The following is an 18,533-nucleotide window of genomic DNA, read 5'->3' as shown; positions in this document are numbered from 1 at the left end:
AAAACAGAAAAACATGAAGGAGATTTTCCTGGTCTGGGATTTTACAGCAGATGACCTTAAAAATATTCTGCAGTAGAACAAAAACGGGAAAAAACAAGAATCACCATCTGAACATTACCTGATGCTGCTGAAGTGACGCAGAGCAAAGGTACAAAGGTTTTATTAGAGACACAGCTGTTTTGCAATTTGGCATTATTTTAAAAAAGTTTACATTTCTTCGGTATCAAACAGCAGACATGAGGCTTTCTTGTTAGGAGGCATAAAATATAAGCAAGCCAATAAAGCAGAAATTTAGATTTTTAGATGAGAAACTGTTCTTAGAGTACAGAGAGAGAGATCTGCAGGAAGTGTCATTTTATCGTGGTGGAAACAAAACAGCAAAAGTAAGAGAGAATTCATGACGACGTTTATCTGAAGCGAAATGTGAAGCTTGGATCTTCTTTTGCTGCTGGCTCTCTCAGTTTTGTTTGGAGATGAAACCTGCAGCAACAGAATCAGCGCAAAAAGGACGTAAACGCAAAGCCGGCGCATCAGGGTCCGTGAGCTGTCGGCTTTCATGCCGTGTACGTGGGCGAGAAAGCCGACGGCCCACTGATTCAAACGTGTCGGATCCGCGCTTTGTGTTTAGTCTTTGTGCGGAACCCGTTTACCGTTTTAGCTGTTTGGTGGTTGTTGAAATAGTTTTGTGAGGTTTAACCTGAGTTTCTGGCAGAATACATTTATATTTAAAAATCGATTCAGGATTTTTAATGAATCAATGACGCTTTATTAAAGCCAAGATCGATTTTAATCGATTATTGAAACCCACCCCTAGTCTCAGATCTGCTCCAGAGCCTGTTCCCAGTCGGACATGCCTAAAAACCTCACCTGGAAGCGCCCAGGAGATCCTAGTCATATGAAGCCTTAACAGAGTCCTTTTAATGCGCCGGAGTAGCAGCTTTACTCAGAGCCCTTTGCCCCAGCGCTACAGGAGAGTCCCAACATGCCTCTGGAGGAAGTTTATTTCCGTCACTGGTTTCTGCAAACTCATTCATTCTGTTAGCACCCACGGCTAACCGAACACTTAGCTCTAAGTGAAATTCTTTGTACCTGAAGCCAGTTTAACCAGCCAGGGATCAAACTTCCACCTTTGGTGCCCACCAGGGGCTCTCAAAAGAACCCCTGCCCCAGTGGGCAGGTACCAGATGGGATGCTGGTGTCCATAATGTGGACAAAGTTTCCTGATCCCTTGTTTTCATCATCGTAAAGGACTTATGAGTCAAGATGATCAATAAAATTGTCTTTAGATGTAAACTGGAGCCAAATTGTATGCAAACATTTTCAGAACACACTTGTTCTTGTTTGTTTGTTTACTAAAACCATCTTTCCACCATAAATCACATAAAATGCAGCCAGTCCAGCAAACAGAGGTTTATTAAAAAGTCCCGGGTGGGTGGGCGGTTCTTAGGGGTAAACATCAGTCGGGAGCTGGAAGTCTTTGAAGGTGTAGAACGATATGTCTCCATAGTCCACCACAGCTATGACCACTGGGATATCTCCGCTCTGATAGGCCAGCAGCTTGATGGCTCGCAGGTCGGGCACGGGGTCATCGAAACTGGGACACAGCACAGAGGTGATCAATTCAAAGGTGTCAGTTTATGAGATCACTGCAAAGCGAATAGCAATCAATCAATGACCGAGTGGCCCCAGCTATAGTTGACTAATATATATATACACACACATATACATTTTGCATTGAACCGTGGCTGAAAGACCAACAGCAGAATGATTTGCTGCTGCAGAAGCTTCGAATTTTGAGTGTTCCTGCAGAAAAAGTTTGAACCATCACACATCTCCAAACAAAGACGCTCGCCAAAACACACGCACAAAAGTAACAAAGCAGGAAAAAACAGCCTGAGGATGTGAAGAGTGAGAATTTCACTGTGGTGTGGAAGAGATTTAATAAACATCTGATTTATAAGTCGTCACAGATTAGGGCTTTCTGCACAATTAGTGTTTTTTTTGTATAATATATATATAAATAAAATGTATATAAATATTTATAATTTTTTGTCTAAATGCCTAAAACCACAGTTAAGACTTTTAGACACTAAAATAACTCGATTGATGATCCAGCTTGAGAAATTCTGCTGCTTCATCACAGCTCTGAATAATTAAGCAGCTATTAGTGGTTAGAATCACACAAAGCAGGACGAGAGAAAGGCTCCGTTCATGTCCAGCCACCGGGACATTCATTTAATTTGAGTGAAGCATCTATTGTTTTTCCTTTAAACAAACTAATCCTGAATAAATACGCCGTCGGGCGGCGATGTGATTGCTGACCTGCACACACACATGCGTGAGTACGGTTTCCCCGGGTTGCTCTTCTTGAAGTCGGCCACCGTGTTGGGCTGGTAAACATTGAAACAAATCCTCCAACCGTCCGCATCTTTTAACCTGAGAGGACAAAGCACAAGGTCATCCTGAACGATGCTGACTGCATCAGCACAACGCCCACGGCCTTTATGGTCTGTAAATTAAAGACGGCAAAATGCGACACCAGCGAGACGAGTGAGCGATGACTTTGTTTCTTTTGAGTTCATGTTTTCTAATCACAGTAAACACACAGAGGCTGCACTCGTCACAGCTTATAATCAAGCCCACATGAAGTCCCAGCTCCAGAAACAGAAAACCAGAAAGCAGACTTGCAGCAGTGGCATAAATTTAGGCGTTTTTCAGAAAAGTTGACCTTGAGGTCTTATCTGAGATTTTCAGTAGGATCTGATGCATCTCTGTAGGGCTGTGCGATATGACCAAAATCTCATATCCCGATATCAGACATCTATCGTCCGATAACGATATAAATCACAAAAATGTAACCTTTTCTGTAAATTCTGTGAATCTCGGGCAGCTCGACTTGCGTGAAGTGTTTCCAGCTGCGCGTCATGTTTTCCATCATTTTTAGACATAAGTTGTAACGGCCGCCGTTTTCTTTGTGCGGGGAAAAGCCTGTTCTAACGTTTGAGTCTAAGGTTTCTTTTTTAGCACCTGGCGACTCTTTTTTGCTTCTCATCCGTAAATGATCTGCTCTTTCACGTGATTCAGTTTATTTTGAAAAGTCTCCACAGGATCTTGAGCTTTATTGTGAAAGGTTTATGTGGAAATAACGACAACGCATAAAAACAGGCGCTTGTCCGTCTGTAGTGTGGTTATATTAAACATAAGAGAAAGAGAGAACTTTATTAATAGCCACTACAGTGACCATCAAAACCATGAACAAATATTGCCGTAAACAGCTTATTTTGCGACACCACGAAACAAACGATAGCGTAAAATGCAATGATAGACGTTTTTATATCGTCATCCGATATATATCGTTATATCGAGCAGCCCTACATCTCTGGCATTAATTCTAAGATCCCACGTTGCCTTTACTGAGGGGTACAAACGTCCGACTGTGCACTGGATGTGCAGGGTTAAAAATAACACTTCTGCTCATGTGAGTAAAACAAATCGTGGATACCTGGACGCTCCCTCCAGCAAATGAGTCGGTTTAATCACGCTGATTTTTTCCAGCAGTTTTCCTGGAAAAAAAAACCTCAAATCACACAAAACAGTAAAAAACATTTTAAATTAAAATCTCCTTCACGGTCATGTGATCTCACCTGTGGCGATTGGCTGTGTCGGGTCATGTAACGGAGTAACTTCCCTGTTCCACAGGTGCGCTGGTCGACCTTCCCGCTTACCCTTCCGCCTCGCCATCAGCTCCTGATACTCCGCCCAGTTTCTGCACCGCCGTACCTTTAAGGAAGCCCGTATAAATTAAATTTGATCCTCAGCTCCTCCGATACCTTTAGTTTTTCTTTAGTCTTTACAAACCTCTCTGTTTTTGTTGACGTCCCACCGCCGCCTGTATTTCTCCCTCTTCTGCTCATTAGCTGACATCTTCACCTGCCGCAGGTTTATTTTCTGCCTCCAGGGGGCAATGTCACAGAAGCCCACCTTCAAATCCCCGGGCAGCAGAGAGGGGTCTGGAGGGGCCAGGTCACTGGGGAAGTGCTCCCTGGAGGTGGAGCCCAGGTCAGGGAAAGAGATGGAGCTGAAGTCCCAGCACGAGGAGCCAGATTTGGAGCCGTGACCGGAATCTTTGTCCGAGTCCCCGGGAACATCCATCATCCACCAGCTCCTGCCTCCGCCCTCGTCTGCTGAACTCTGGGCCTCCGGAGGCTCTGGAAGCTTTTTATCTTCCTCGCCTTCACTGCATTTATCCTCCTCCATCTTCTCAGTGGAGCATTCCTCCTGAGCTTCAGCACGGCTACACAGAAGAAAACTCTTATAAGACTTCTTACATTTTTGTTTTAACACACTGGGGTGAAATGTTAAGCTTAGAAACAAAAAAATCAACAGCGACTATAATCGGTCACCTAAATGCACCACGTTCATCACACTGAACTATAAGACAAACATTAGCAGCAACATCCATTTGAAGATTTTGGAGATCTCTCATTTGTGATATTTTGAAAGCAAAGGTAAATGTCAGCTCACACCAGCAGAGAGCAGCACAGACTCAGCTTTCATGTGCAGCTGCACGTGGAGGCATCCAGATTTCTTTTTGTAGCTACAGAAAAAACTAATATAGTATATAATAATAATAATATAATAATAAACGACTCATTTTTATTGTACAAGGCAATAGCTAAATAATAGCTTTTGTTACTAAGATGTAGTTTCACAGATTGCAAAGCAGCTCTTTACCTGCACGTCGCAGTGGGGGTGGAGGAAGGGGCGGGGCTGAGGCTGCGTTTCCTCTTCAGCTGTCTCCCTGCTCGGTCACGTGACTGCGGCAGGTTGAGCTGCCTCGCGTAGGACGATGACTCAGAACTGCGAGCACACAAACATCCACCTACGGAGGCTGTTCCCGCGCATACTTAACTTTTCAAGGCCGATTCATATTTTAATAGATACACTAACACTGTCATCTCTGACGCTCAATTATCTTTATCATCTTAAATGTCTGAGGGGTAAACGTTACCTGGGATCAAACCTGAGCACCACATAGCCGAGCCTCTTCAAATGCCCAAACACCTTTGGGATGAAACAGAGTCGTTAGCTCATTTCACAGGTGGCATTTTCACAGGTGTGCTGGAGTAAAGGTTGCACCTGATATTGCTGAAGGCTCACGGTGTTCGCAGACAGAAACTTCTCGTACCCGTCCTGGATGGAGAGTGGCAGGTCCTGATGAAACACCTGCAGGTTTCCCTGTTCCCATAACAACACAGACACAGGACTAATTATGTGCTCCGAGGAGGAAAACCGCACCGAGCAACAGGTTTTATCTGCAGACTCACACACTCCATCAGGTACAGAGCCTCCTCGGGGAGCAGGCACTGCTTCCCGTTTGCGGAAAAGCCCATCGTCTGCCAGAACTTCCCCTGCGGAAAAATAAGAAAAGATCCAGCAAAGGAGCGACTGAAGATGAGCTAACGCAGCAGCTTTTTCTAGGTGGTGTTGTGACAGTGAAGCAACTCACAGCCGGAGATTGAAGCTCCACAATCTGCTTGCTGGGAATCCATTGGCCGTTCACGAGGTTTCCCCTGTGGATTAAAACAGATGGAAGCCATCTCACATCAGGACACACACAAAAACACAAACACACACACGTGTTTCTGTCCACCTGATGGATTTATAGCCAAGATTTGGGCTCATTTTTGAAAAACCTTTAAGATTTTAAACCCGAAAGACGTTAACGTTCACTCAGCACTGCAAAAGATTAAAAGTCAAATGTATTATTTTGCTGTTACCCAGTTTTTTTTCTTTAGGATTCGTGGTGCTTTGAAGGTTTTCTTGTCTGAAATCATGTTTCTATTTTTCATTTATTTTTCTGGACTTTTAAAAATCTGCTCACACAAACACAAGAAAAGCTGTTTAATCCATGACTGTGCACATTTACCTACTTTTATTTTGTGCAGCAAAGCTGTAAATAGTGGCTGCTTTCAGCTCCTTTCAATCACAGAAAGGTAGTAACATCGATGGTCACCCATCAATCTAAATGTTATTTTGTCTGAGCTAAGAATGGAGCTTGTGGATGTTGAAACTCAGGTGAATATTAGACACCCTCATATGTCTTATATGCACCACCAAAGCTGGGCCTGATGAGTAACCCCACGGGTAATGAGAGGTACTCACAGCCTCTCCACTCTCTCCTCTGAGAGGAGGCTCCAGTGTTCATTCAGGCTCTGCTCGAGTCGCTGCTTCTGCTCGTCGGAGTCATCGGGGAAGAAGTCCTTCTGTCCTCTGATGGGGATTTTGTGACTGCGGGAGCGGGCTGCGAACAGCTCCGACGGGCTGAAAGTTGTTAAAGAAAGACAACATCGTTCAGCTGTTTGATGCACACACGATCACAGTTACTGCCACTGAAACACTGAGAAGGAAAACCACTGCACTGCTTTTAGATTTCATAACACAGCCTGAAACAAAATGTGCTGGAGGTGTTTGAGGAGGGCTGGCTTTCAAGAGCAAGAATTTTTTCTGTGAAAAAACGTGTCCTCCTCCATTATGTTGGAAGTTTCCTGCTAGAACACAGTAAACGTGTGAATAACTGTCAGCTGACAGTCTTTTCTTGTCTCAGTTTGAAAAACAACTTTAAATAAATGCTCTGCCGGGGAAGAGGAAGGCGGTGTACAGCAAGTGTTTCATATTTTCCTTTTAACAAAATGCAATAAAAAAAAAAACATTCTTGATCAGCAGAAGAGGAAGAAACTCCAGAAAAATATTCAACACAAGGAGAATCAGACTAAACCTCCCACTCTGGAGTCCCTCTTTTATCTTCTTGCTTGTTGTTCAGAGCAATCACTGACTCAGATCTTAGCGTGAGGGTCATGTGAGGTCTGTCACTAAATCTGGATTTTATCACATGAAAAACATAAGCAAACTTTTCTCTCTCAGTAACTCAGAAGATGAGCCGCTGCAATGGTCCTTAAAGGGAGCAACCGGAAGAAGAAGAAGAAGCTGAGGCTCGACTCTTGTAATGCTCCGTTGTCTGGTCTATGCAAAAATGTCTCACATCAACAACAACTGATTCAAAACTGCAGCCAGACCAGTTTTAAAACACTCTGGTTGCTAGTTTGTGCACCGACTTTAAAATCCTTTTAGCTGTTTTTAAGGCACTTCTTAGTCTCTGTACATCATATTCGTCTCACGTGGTGGCAGGTAACGAATCACTAAAGCCAGGTTTCTCATTGTTTTAGTTTATTTGTGTTTCATATAACTAAAATGATTTTTCTAGCCCATATTCAGTTCATATCTGAGCTTTAGGCAACTGTAAAATCTTTCTAGCAAAGCTGCATCGGTGTGAAAGATTGTCATGACAAGAAAGCAGCAGTCCCCAAGTTACTGGCATACTTTCCAGGCTTTGCATGTTGGTGTATAACGTTAGTATCACTTATGAAGTCCATCTGCGTGTAATTAAAGTGCCATCATGAGTCATAAAGTCGTGACTCAGTGCCATGGGACCTCGCCCAGACTTGTTTTAAAAGGACTCCACCCTGATGCTTTGTCTGTGTGCAGAAAAACAAAAACAGCAGACTTCCAAAAATTATTTTACTGTTAATTAATTCCTAACTTTCCAAATGCTTTCTTTCTCCCACGGCTGTTTTTCACCAAAACACACAACAGAGGGTGTCAGAGAGCCGAATACAGAGTGTCACTATTTCAGAAAACGTGTCCAGATAATATTTCAGTAACAGTGTTTCTCTGGAAACAACTGTGCAGCTTCATCGGTGCGTTTTAATGAAACTATAGGCGTTTTCTCTTCAGCACGTATTCACGTTTAAGCTAACAGTTAGCTTTAAACTAACCCGTGCTACCATGTGCAGAAGAAGTCTGAGAGTTCCGTCCACAGTGATTCAATGACAAACAGCCGCTGAGGGAGAACACAAGACAAAGTACCGCTACCCTGCGAACAAGCCCGCTCACAGGTACCGTTAAAGGTAAAAACGCACCTTAAAATTTCACTGTAGAACTTCCCTTTATCGTCTGTGTTGTTTTGATCCGCCATGATGCCGGGTCTGCCTGCTACTGCGGCTCTCCTCTGGGTCCTGGTGACCGTCAAATTCATCACTTATAATCGTGGCCATCAGAGGGCGCCAAAGGGCACAGTTTAAAATCAGGGAAGGGTTTTTCCAGAATATTTGATTTGTTCCAGCCAAAACAAACCAAAGGGTCCCACAAGAAGGCAGAAAACTGGATCAGGCAAAAATACAGGGTAGAAAATTAGTGCAGAAAATGTTGGTCATGATTTTCAGGTTCATTCTACTAACAGCATCTAACGATTATCCCCCAAAATTGATTCTGTTCATCTGGATGTAGTGTTTTTTAGTAAATGACTGTTTTGCAAGTTGAAAGCTTCTTTCTTTTCATGATAAATGAAGGAGACATAAAATCTTAATTTTATTTAAAGGGTTAAATGTCTATTTTATAGCCTTCACTGAAATTTCGATGTCATTGTAAATATGAGTCTCAACAATGGTGCATTGTTAAAAAGAAAGAATAAGCTGGTCAGCTCAGCAACTCCAAATTACGCTGCAACGCTGGAATGCTGCAAATCTTTGGATTGATCCAATACCAAGTAAATACAGGGCTGGTGTTCTGACAAACCATCCTACTTTGGCAAAACGTCCTACCGTATGCACATTTCTGCTGTCACAGAGTAATTCCAGCACATATTTAAGTAGGTATGACGGTTTGCCACTAAACTGTGCCCTTCAGAGTATGCTTGTAGCTCATATTCATAAAGCCAGGATGGTTTGCTACTTAATATTACCCGTCAGAGTATGTTTCTAGCTCTTATTAACCAAGGTAGGATGATTTGCCACTGAATGTTAGCTGTTAAAGTATGCTTCTAAGCAGTTTTGGTCAAGTTACTTGAAAAAAGTAATCAGTAACTAATTACTGGTCATATTCACAAAGGTAGAATTGTTTGGCACTGAATTTTACCAGAGTATTTTTGTAGTTAGGGTTAGATTGAAATTGTGACGTCATTTCCAGGGTAAAACCGCAAAGGATTGTAGGTACGAGTGGAAAGTGGTACGAATTGAATTCATTGTGCTATGCTGCTTTGTTCACTGTGGCTTTGCGGGCTAATATTTGTTGTGTTTTGTAGGAAAACCAGCCTACAAAATGCTGGAATGCGATCCAGACTGTGCACCCTCTACCAACCTGGGTCATACCGAGTTTAAAGCTGCTACCACAGCGAGATTTAATCGGTTAAGAGAGAGAGCGATATTAAAACAGCCACAAAAAGTCACGCATCTGCCACCAAGGAGTTGTAACTGCCTCAGTGACCTTGCCCCCAGAAATTAGCGGGTCACCCCCCCCTCATCCCCAGACTCTGCTTCCTCCCCGGAAGACGTGTCAGTGGGATTAAGGAGGTCCTCAAAGTATTCCTTCGAGGAATACTTACAGCCTGATAGGACTCCTTCTTCAGCCTGGTGGCTCCCTTCACCTCTGGTGTCCACCAGCCCACCGCCTCTCACCAGGGGCAACTCCAGACTGAGACAGAGTCCAGCCCCTCTCCAGAAGACTGGTTCCAGAGCCCAAGCTATGCGTAGAGGTGAGCCCGACTATATCGAGCCGGTACCTCTCAACCTCACTCAGGCTACTTCCCCACCAGAGAGGTGACATTCCATATCCAATTGCCAGTCCCGGTAGCCGGGGATCAGTCTGTCAGGGCCTCTTCTCCTGGCCGCCGCCCGGCACACAATGCACCCGACCCCTACACCCCTATGGCGCCACCTGCGGGTGGTGGGCCTGAGCGAGGATGGGCCCATGTCCCCTTTTCGGGCTGTGCCCGGCCGGGCGCCATGGACTAAAGCCCAGCCACCAGACGCTTGTCCTCGGGCACCCTCCCCGGGCCTGGCTCCAGGGCGGGGCCCCAGTAACCCTATCCCGGGCAGGGTAAACTGTTCCCTCAATGTTTTCCTCATAAGGGTCTTCTGAATTGCTCTTTGTCTGGTCCCTCACCCAGGACCAATTTGCCACGGGAGACCCTACCAGGGGGCAAAAAACCCCAGACAACATAGCCCTTGGGATCCCTGGGACACACAAACCCCTCCACCACGATAAGGTAGCGATTCACAGACAGGCTTGTGTGCATTAATCTTATTATAATTTAGTTTTGTCTTCCTGGAATTTTATATGTTAAATATTTTATTAGTTTGATATTTGTGTTATCATGTGTGTTTCTGTGTGTGTTGCCCTCCAACTTTTGCTGCTGTATGTGACAAATTCTTTAACATCTAACCTTGATATATGTTTATGCAACAGATGTTTGCTTTCTACAAATCTGTCTGTTACTGGATGTTGCTGGAAACATTGGCATTCATCCCTATTTTGGTTTGTTTGCCCTTTTGAACTCTGATATGACCCAGTCCTGCCAGTAAATCATGCAGCCCACTTCAAGCTACCGATCAAAGTCCTTGTACAGGGCATCAGGAAGCAAGTCTTGCAAGTTGATGCCATTTGGAAAATGAAACACTAGAGAGCTTTAACCTTGAAATGACCGGTGAAATCCTAACAAACTATTCAAAATATTTGGAAAATATTCTTCTATCCTTTGGAAAATTCTTCAGTGGATTTCTGCTCAGAAGTGTCTCCAAAGAAAAGAAGCCAATACATTTGTGCTTAATGTGTTTTTCTTTGTAAAGGTCATCAGGGGGCGAGTGTTAGCGAGCCCAGCAGGACTGAAGACTAAAAACTAGATAATTACTTTACTGCTCACTTTATATATGATCTCAGTAAACGTTGACTTTTTGAATTCATGGGCTTAATATCTAATTTGGGATCTTACTTAATACGACATAATGTTAATTTTGTAAGTCACAGTCTCACTAAGAGGAAAACAGGCAGACAAATTTTAAATAATAAAACAATACATTTGGTTAAAAATGACAGTAGCTCATTGTGTTACATAAGTCAATGACTTATGTAACACAATAATATTTTTGGGATTTTGCCTTTATTGGATAGAGACAGTGAAGATGGAAAGAGGTGAAGACATGCAGCAAAGGTCTGTAAGTTGAACTCAAACCCGGCCTCTGCTTTCTGCAGTAGATTGCCTGCTCACCGACCAAGCCATATGTGTGCCCAGGTAGTGTTAATTCAAATGAACTCCACTGACCACTGGGCTGCAAGACCAGACTGACCAACCTGTGCACCACCTGAATTGATTAGATGAAGGCCTAAGACTGGATGCCACAAGTGGATCCCGGAATACTAGAATTGTACAAGATCAACAGGACACTTGGAGCCTTCATCAGGAACTCAGTGGGGACATGGTGAACAACACTAGAGGCCAACTTCAAGCCTATAGCACATGTCACCATCAAGTGCGAGATCTACCGAGGAATAGCTCTGTCCCCACTGCTGTTCTGCATAGGCATGAACCTCCTCAGGGACATCATTGACAAGACTGGCTACAGATACCAACTACAGAATGGAGCAATCATCAGCCACATGGATGACATCAAGCTGTATGCCAAGAGTGAATGAGACATCGATTGAGGGAATTGAACTATATTCAAACTTATATATACTATAAGTACATAAGTGTCATGGTCTGGGTGAGTGCCAGTGTTTTTCCTCCGAGCCGGCAGTTTTGTTCTCTTACATTTGTTGTGGAAATAATAAACATTGTCACTTAAACGTTCTCTGTGCTGCTCTGCGTCCTGCATTTGAGTCCTATTCCTTTCGAGTCGGCCTCGGCCGTGACAATAACATTTAACATTTCTTTCTCTCTCCCTCTTGGTATGTGTGCTTATTGCTGTGTGTGTGTCTACTTACCCTGCTTTACCTTACAGGGTGAGAACACTGGTGGGATCTCTGCCCTCTCCCTGACACACCTGAAGCAAAACATCTAACAAACAGCTGACTATGCTGGGATCTGACATTCGGTCTTTACTTGAGCTCTGCCTCACTGTGGTAGCGATCTCCTTGTTGATCTGCACGTCATGGTCCTTGTTGTCATCACATAGATTTCTAATGTGTCTTGTCCTCTGTTTAAGACATCCCAGTGGTTCCCATCAGTTTTGGAAATGCTCCTTTGTTGGATTTGGTAAATAAGAGGCTTTTGAACTAAGAATTGCTGAAAGACTGTAAATAGCACAACCATCACCTGCATTATAAATAAATCTCTAAACTTGCACTACTGAGTTTAGCGTTTTAGTTTGACCAGACAGATCATGACAATCAGCTTTCTCCTATGAAGTAATTAAAGGCTAGAAAATGCTTCCAAAGAATGTAAAAATTTGAACAGATCATCATAACTTCTCTCACCATCTGAAAAAAATGATTTTAACTACTCAGTCTTGTGTGCATTAATCTTATTATAATTTTGTGTTGCCTTCTATGGAATTTTACATTTTTAATATTTTAATAGTTTGATATTTGTGTTATCATGTGTGTTTCTGTGTGTGTGTTGACCTCAAACTTTTGCTGCTGTATGTGACAAATTCTTTAACATCTAACCTTGATATATGTTTATGCAACAGATGTTTGCTTTCTACAAATCTGTCTGTTACTGGATGTTGCTGGAAACATTGGCATTCATCCCTATTTTGGTTTGTTTGCCCTTTTGAACTCTGATATGACCCAGTCCTGCCAGTAAATCATGCAGCCCACTTCAAGCTACCGATCAAAGTCCTTGTACAGGGCATCAGGAAGCAAGTCTTGCAAGTTGATGCCATTTGGAAAATGAAACACTAGAGAGCTTTAACCTTGAAATGATCAGCGTAATAATAATAATAATAATAATAATGGATTGGATTTATATCCGGTTGTTCAGTCTGACGTCACTAGCCGTGTCTGGACCTAAACTCCGCTGCAGGTCCATATATCAAACGATCACTATGGCATTACTGAGAGTTGAAAAACTGTCTAAAGTCTTTCATCTTTAATAAAATGATCAGCGTTCTGCTCTACCAGGTGTAACATCCAGGCATCCATGAAAACGGAATTTATGACATTTAACGGAGTTAGAAGTTAGCAGGGAGTTAGCTCGCTAGCTTCTATCTAAATACAATATAGCATGTCCTGACTGCGGGGTTTTGGAAACAAATTAAAACGTACAGCTCTGTTATCACTTCCAACATAAATGAAGACAGAAAAATAAACAGCAGTGACGTTTGTAGGGTTACTGAAGTTTGGCTAGCTGGTATATAATGGTGTGCTACGTGACCGCTAGCAACACAGCTATGTTAGCATAATATAAACAAGCTAACTTTTTTTCCACTAGATAAAAGTTAACGTGAGTGTTCTCAGTGGTCAGGAACAAATGTAATCGCATGGCAGGATGCTGTAAAAGGACCAAACTTCAGCCAGGAGAACAACTGAGATAATCCATCCACAATACGAGGTTAGTCATTCATATACTGCTGCATGGGCTGGGCTGTAGCTACATCCTAAGGTTTTAAAAACTGAGCTTAAATAAATGATTAGCGGTAATAAAAGCCGAGGGAGGTCAACAGTGATCACTGACTGTTTTAGGAGCTTTTTGAGATTAAATAGAAGAAAATACATAACATTAAACATGTTAACAACACAAAAGCCATATTAAACACAGACTACTTTAGGCCCGGAAGTAGGATTCGTCACGTCATCACTTAACAATCGGATAGCGCTTTTCAAGGCACCCAAAGCGCTTTACAATGCCACTATTCATTCACTCTCACAGTAGGCGGTAGGGTAAAGTGTCTTGCCCAAGGACACAATGACCAGGTAATCCTAACAAACTATTCAAATATTTGGAAAAGCAACCTCAAAATAAAATTTAAAACTCTTGATTTGTGCAATTATATTTTTCCATTATGTATTAGTACACTTTAACAACATTATATATTAATTAACTCTGACTCCTTCATGTTTGCCATGACAACAAGGCTAAAACTGCAGTGTGCGTCAGCTATGAACATTGGCTCATGTTTCCCACCCACCTCAACTGTTCTTCAGTGGATTTCTGCTCAGAAGTGTCTCCAAAGAAAAGAAGCCAATACATTTGTGCTTAATGTGTTTTTGGAAAGAAAAGCGCCTGGACTTCTTCCATGCAAGTGAAGAGAGAGACTACATCTAAGGACACCATGGTTTCGTCTGGTTCCAGGGTAAGTTTCTGGACCTTGTCGGTGAAGTCGGTGGAGTTCTTGATGTGGTGTGGGGTGTTCCCCACGAGTGGTGCTAGGATGGTTGCAAAGTGTTTCGAAATGTTGTAAGTGGCTGAGTTTATGCTACTGACAATGGGTCTGAGTGGGACCCTTTCACAATGAGCTCACCCGAAACCCTGGCTGATTGTGACCCATACCCGTTTTCACACCTTGGCTGATGTGATTAGGTAGAGGATCATCAGGGGGGCCTTTGTCCCTCTTTGGGGGGAAACTCCCACTGGATTTAAATCTGGGACTCTCCACCATTTGACCTTAGAACTGAAGAAGCTTCTCGGATGAGAGGTGAAATGTCTTCAAGCAACTTAAAGAAGTCCAGACGCTTTTCTTTGCAAGCTCCTTAGACTACGATGACCTGGATGACTGAGAACCTTCACAGACTTAATGTGTTTTTCTTTCTAAAGGTCAGCAGGAGGCGAGTGTTAGTGAGCCCAGCAGGACTGAAGACTAGAAATTAGATAATTACTTTACTGCTCACTTTATATGTGATATCAGGAAAAGTTGACCTTGTCATATGACTGTGATTGCCCCGCCCCTCCCTGAGCCTGGTTCTGCTGGAGGTTTCTTCCTGTTAAAAGGGAGTTTTTCCTTCCCACTGTCTCCAAAGTGCTGCTCATAGGGGGTCATATCATTGTTGGGTTTTATCTGTATCTATTATTGTAGGATCTACTGTACAATATAAAGCGCCTTGAGGCGACTTGTTGTGATTTGGGGCTGTATAAATAAAATCGAATTGAACCTTATAAGAATATACCACCTTACGTGGTTTATGCCTCCATCGTTCATATCTATAGGTAGGACGTTCTGATGGCCAAATCACACTTTTCAAAATGGGCTTCGTAACCCTTTTTTCGCACACAAGATCACTGTAGGATCAAATAATAGGCGTGTGTAGCGCCCCCTACTTAGTACTCCACTAATGCAGGGTACGCCCTGAGTTCTAATTACCTTAAACTTACCCAGTTGCCCTCAGTGCAAGCTCCCCCGAGTTACACACGTATAACACCTTTAATCTTACTCTGAACTGTATATAAGAAACGGTACAACACACAAGATCTTTCGTTTGAACTAAGCAGGTTCTTTTCTCAGGCTCTTTCTTTCTAGTCCCTGTCAGTTTTTACAGAATTTTGGATTAACTGAAGATTTTTCAAGGAACACTATACTGACAAGTACAGTCCACTGTGTCCACCGATGTGTGTTTGGAACAGTCAGTTTCAACTGTTTAGCTGTTGATTTGAGATGAATTTAAATAATTTGGAGGTAATACTCCTCTTCATTATGCCGTCCACTTTCTGGAATGTACCTAAAGGACCACTCTCACCCCAGCAATCAACTGTTTGAACTATTACCGTCAGGCCGACGGTACAGGTCACATAAAACCAGGACAAACAGATTCAGGGATAGCTTCTTTCCCAGAGCTATCACCGTAGTAAATAAGCACAAAAACAATTGAACCTATTCCATACCGTCACTGTCATTATATTATGCTGCTATTCATACTGTCATTATATTAGTGCTGCTATCCTGTATATATTGTACATACTATTGTTTGAGTACTTACGATTGTTTGTTTTTTTGGGGTTTTTTTTGTTTTTTATATATATATATATTTTTTTATATTTTACATTTATATTTATTATTGAAACTTGCACCAAGGGAGCGGCACTCCAATTTCGTTGTACTCTGTACAATGACAATAAAGGCTATTCTATTCTATTCTATTCTATTCTATTCTATTCTATTCTATTCTATACAACAAAGGAGCTTTCTTAAACAACCTCTTAAAATCTCCAAATAAAACTCAAAGATCCTCATTAGCATAAATGTTTTTATTTATACTGACTCAAAAAGGCTGGATTTGTGTTAAGTTTCTTTTCCCTAAGTCAACAGTTCATTTTGTCTGCCCTCTGAACCCTAATTACTCACTGTTTATCTTATTTCCTCACCAGGATTCTGCGGTGGGGGCGTTTGAAGATCTTGGTTATAAAACCACCCAGCTGACTGTCAGTAGAGAGGCATTCTCAGCAGCACAGTACGTATACAGCTTCATTTTTGTCTGCAAGTTCATATAACATTTTAATAATCATTGCTGTGTATAAATTAAGATTGTATCAAAACATGAAAAAGACTTGAGGGGGTCTGATTTTCTGCAGATCTGGGAGATAAAATGAGTCCAGCGGTCACCCTTTTTCTCATCGGCGTCTCCACGGCATTGGCCGGTAACTGTAACCTCTCCATGTTGCTTGTTTGTGTATACTTGTGCATGTTTTTCATTTTTTTATTATTTATTTAAATATTATATTTTATACTTTTCATTGTTTTCATAAAATGCATTTATTTGTAATTTAAGCTTTCAGTGAAGGAAAACATGGCATTTTAATAACCTTCAGTTTTAAGAAATTGAATTTGTGTGACATCATTTAAAATGCATAAATTACTAAATCACAACAATGCAACATAATTTTATGCATAAAAACTCAATTTTATGCCAAAGTTGTTTAGATTTTTATTTTATTTTGAAGTTTAATGTTTTTTCTTCATTGGGAAGACCTCAAAATGACCATGGATAATATTCTGGGTTATGCACTCCCAAACACCAGCCAAGTGATGTACCTTGGAAACATAAAGGAACTGGTACAAAAAGAGGACTTATATCTAGTAAAAATAATTCTAGCCACAAAAAAAAAAAAGCAATCACAAAGAAGTGGTGACACACAGACCCTCCCACTCAACAAGACTGGATTAGGATTGTAGAAGGTGTCTCAGAGATGGAAGAAATTACATTCAACATTAGACTAATGGGGTGTAAGCATGATAGACAATGGAGGAAATGGAAAGCATTCTTAAGTGGCACCAAAAACACAACATAAAAAGAAATTTGCATGTGATAGAAGGTGGGAAAAGAAAGGTAAACTCCAGACTGTTTGTTTGTAATTTTCTTTACTGTATCGTTTTCAGTAAAAACTAATAAAAATTAAAGTTGAAAAAAAAAAAAATAATGTTAATTTTCCTGCCTCTCAGGGAGTGTTACCATCAAGACCTTGGTTTTCTCCACTGAGACAAGCACCAATTATGTTGAGATGATCCCTCAGAAGAACCTGAACCTGAGGTCGTTCACTCTGTGCATGCGGGTGGCCACAGAGCTCAGCGGTAGACGAGAGGTCATCCTCTTTGCATACCGGACCAGAAACCATGACGAGCTGAATGTGTGGCGTGAACTGGATGGAAGGTAGGACATCTTCTGCGGGGGACAGGTGTTTTTTTTATTAAGCTGTCTGTGTGCAGACTCATAATGACTAAACATGCATGTTGTTTATGTGTGCAGACTGTCCTTTTATCTAGCTGGAGATGGTGTTTTATTTAAAGTCCCTGAGCTCGGAGCCCTGCAGACCCACCTGTGTGTCACCTGGGATTCCAGATCAGGTTTAGCTGCCCTCTTCCTGGACGGAAAGAGGAGCTTATCTAAAATCTACAGGAAGGGTCACACTGTCAGGGCAGGAGGCAGGGTTATCCTGGGACAAGATCCGGATTCTTTCCTGGGTTCTTTTGAATACGACCAGAGTTTTGTTGGTGAGATCTTTGATGTGAATATGTGGGACACTGTTCTGGCAGATAGTGTGATCCAAGGCATATTTGCAGGGAAGAGAGAACCAAGAGGAAATGTTTTTGACTGGGAAAGAACAGAGCTGAGAATTAACGGGGACGTCGAGGTCGTCACTCGTGAGCTGTAGCTATAATGTTTACCCACAGGAATAACCCCATTCTGCTGTATGAAATAAAGATACTTTATTGATCAAAATGTGCATCAGTATCACTGACATGACTTCAGATTACTGCTTTTTGAGGCCAAATAAAAATATCTGCTGAAATTGTCTGTGGTGAATTAATATATTACTCAACTCTGATGCATATTGTTCTACATTATTTGATACAATTAGTCTTCACTTAGGTCACAATTTTACTCAAGAAGCCTAGCAGTAAAAAGGTTTCATGTTTAAAACACTGAAATTACGAATGTTCCAATACTTTAGATTTAGATTTGTTTGTTGTCTTTTTTGTTTTCTTCTTATGATGTAATAAATTCTCAAGCACTGTTTTTCAGTGCTGTGAGAAAGTGTTTGCTCCCTTCATAATTTCATATATTTTGGGGGGTATACAAACCTGCATGGTCCTGTGTGAAAAAGTGATTCTCCACAATGCAGGAACTCCAGCAACACTTAAGGGAAGAGGAACAACTTTATTGACTGACTAACACGTTTCGGCTTGTGCCTTTCATCAGGGTCATAGTAAAATATTGTAGACGTTTGCTTAACTAAAAGACAGGAAACAGAAAAAAATTCAAAATAA

General features: G+C 41.9%; 2 protein-coding genes across 2 annotated transcripts; one reads left to right on the top strand and one right to left on the bottom strand.

The window, feature by feature from the left end:
* Positions 1-144: 144 nt before the first annotated feature.
* Positions 145-8,098, bottom strand: tsen54 (TSEN54 tRNA splicing endonuclease subunit). The gene is made up of 12 exons (XM_040042145.1): positions 7,980-8,098; positions 6,166-6,324; positions 5,510-5,573; positions 5,328-5,411; positions 5,140-5,238; positions 5,012-5,064; positions 4,735-4,860; positions 3,859-4,294; positions 3,645-3,780; positions 3,503-3,563; positions 2,323-2,436; positions 145-1,594 (listed from the first exon to the last, which is right to left on the bottom strand). The coding sequence occupies exons 1-12, from the start codon at positions 8,093-8,095 to the stop codon at positions 1,444-1,446; spliced, it is 1,599 nt and encodes a 532-aa protein (XP_039898079.1). The 5' UTR covers positions 8,096-8,098; the 3' UTR covers positions 145-1,443.
* Positions 8,099-16,160: 8,062 nt separating this feature from the next.
* Positions 16,161-18,051, top strand: LOC120740086 (pentraxin fusion protein-like). The gene is made up of 4 exons (XM_040042207.1): positions 16,161-16,218; positions 16,340-16,405; positions 17,208-17,415; positions 17,512-18,051. The coding sequence occupies exons 2-4, from the start codon at positions 16,354-16,356 to the stop codon at positions 17,915-17,917; spliced, it is 666 nt and encodes a 221-aa protein (XP_039898141.1). The 5' UTR covers positions 16,161-16,218; positions 16,340-16,353; the 3' UTR covers positions 17,918-18,051.
* The last annotated feature ends 482 nt before the right edge of the window (positions 18,052-18,533 follow it).

Source organism: Simochromis diagramma, unplaced genomic scaffold, assembly GCF_900408965.1.
Source record: "Simochromis diagramma unplaced genomic scaffold, fSimDia1.1 OVJJ01000321.1, whole genome shotgun sequence".
In the NCBI taxonomy this organism is placed as follows: Eukaryota; Metazoa; Chordata; class Actinopteri; order Cichliformes; family Cichlidae; genus Simochromis; species Simochromis diagramma.
The sequence above is the reverse complement of the archived record's forward strand: the minus strand, read 5'-3'. Positions and strand labels throughout refer to the sequence as shown.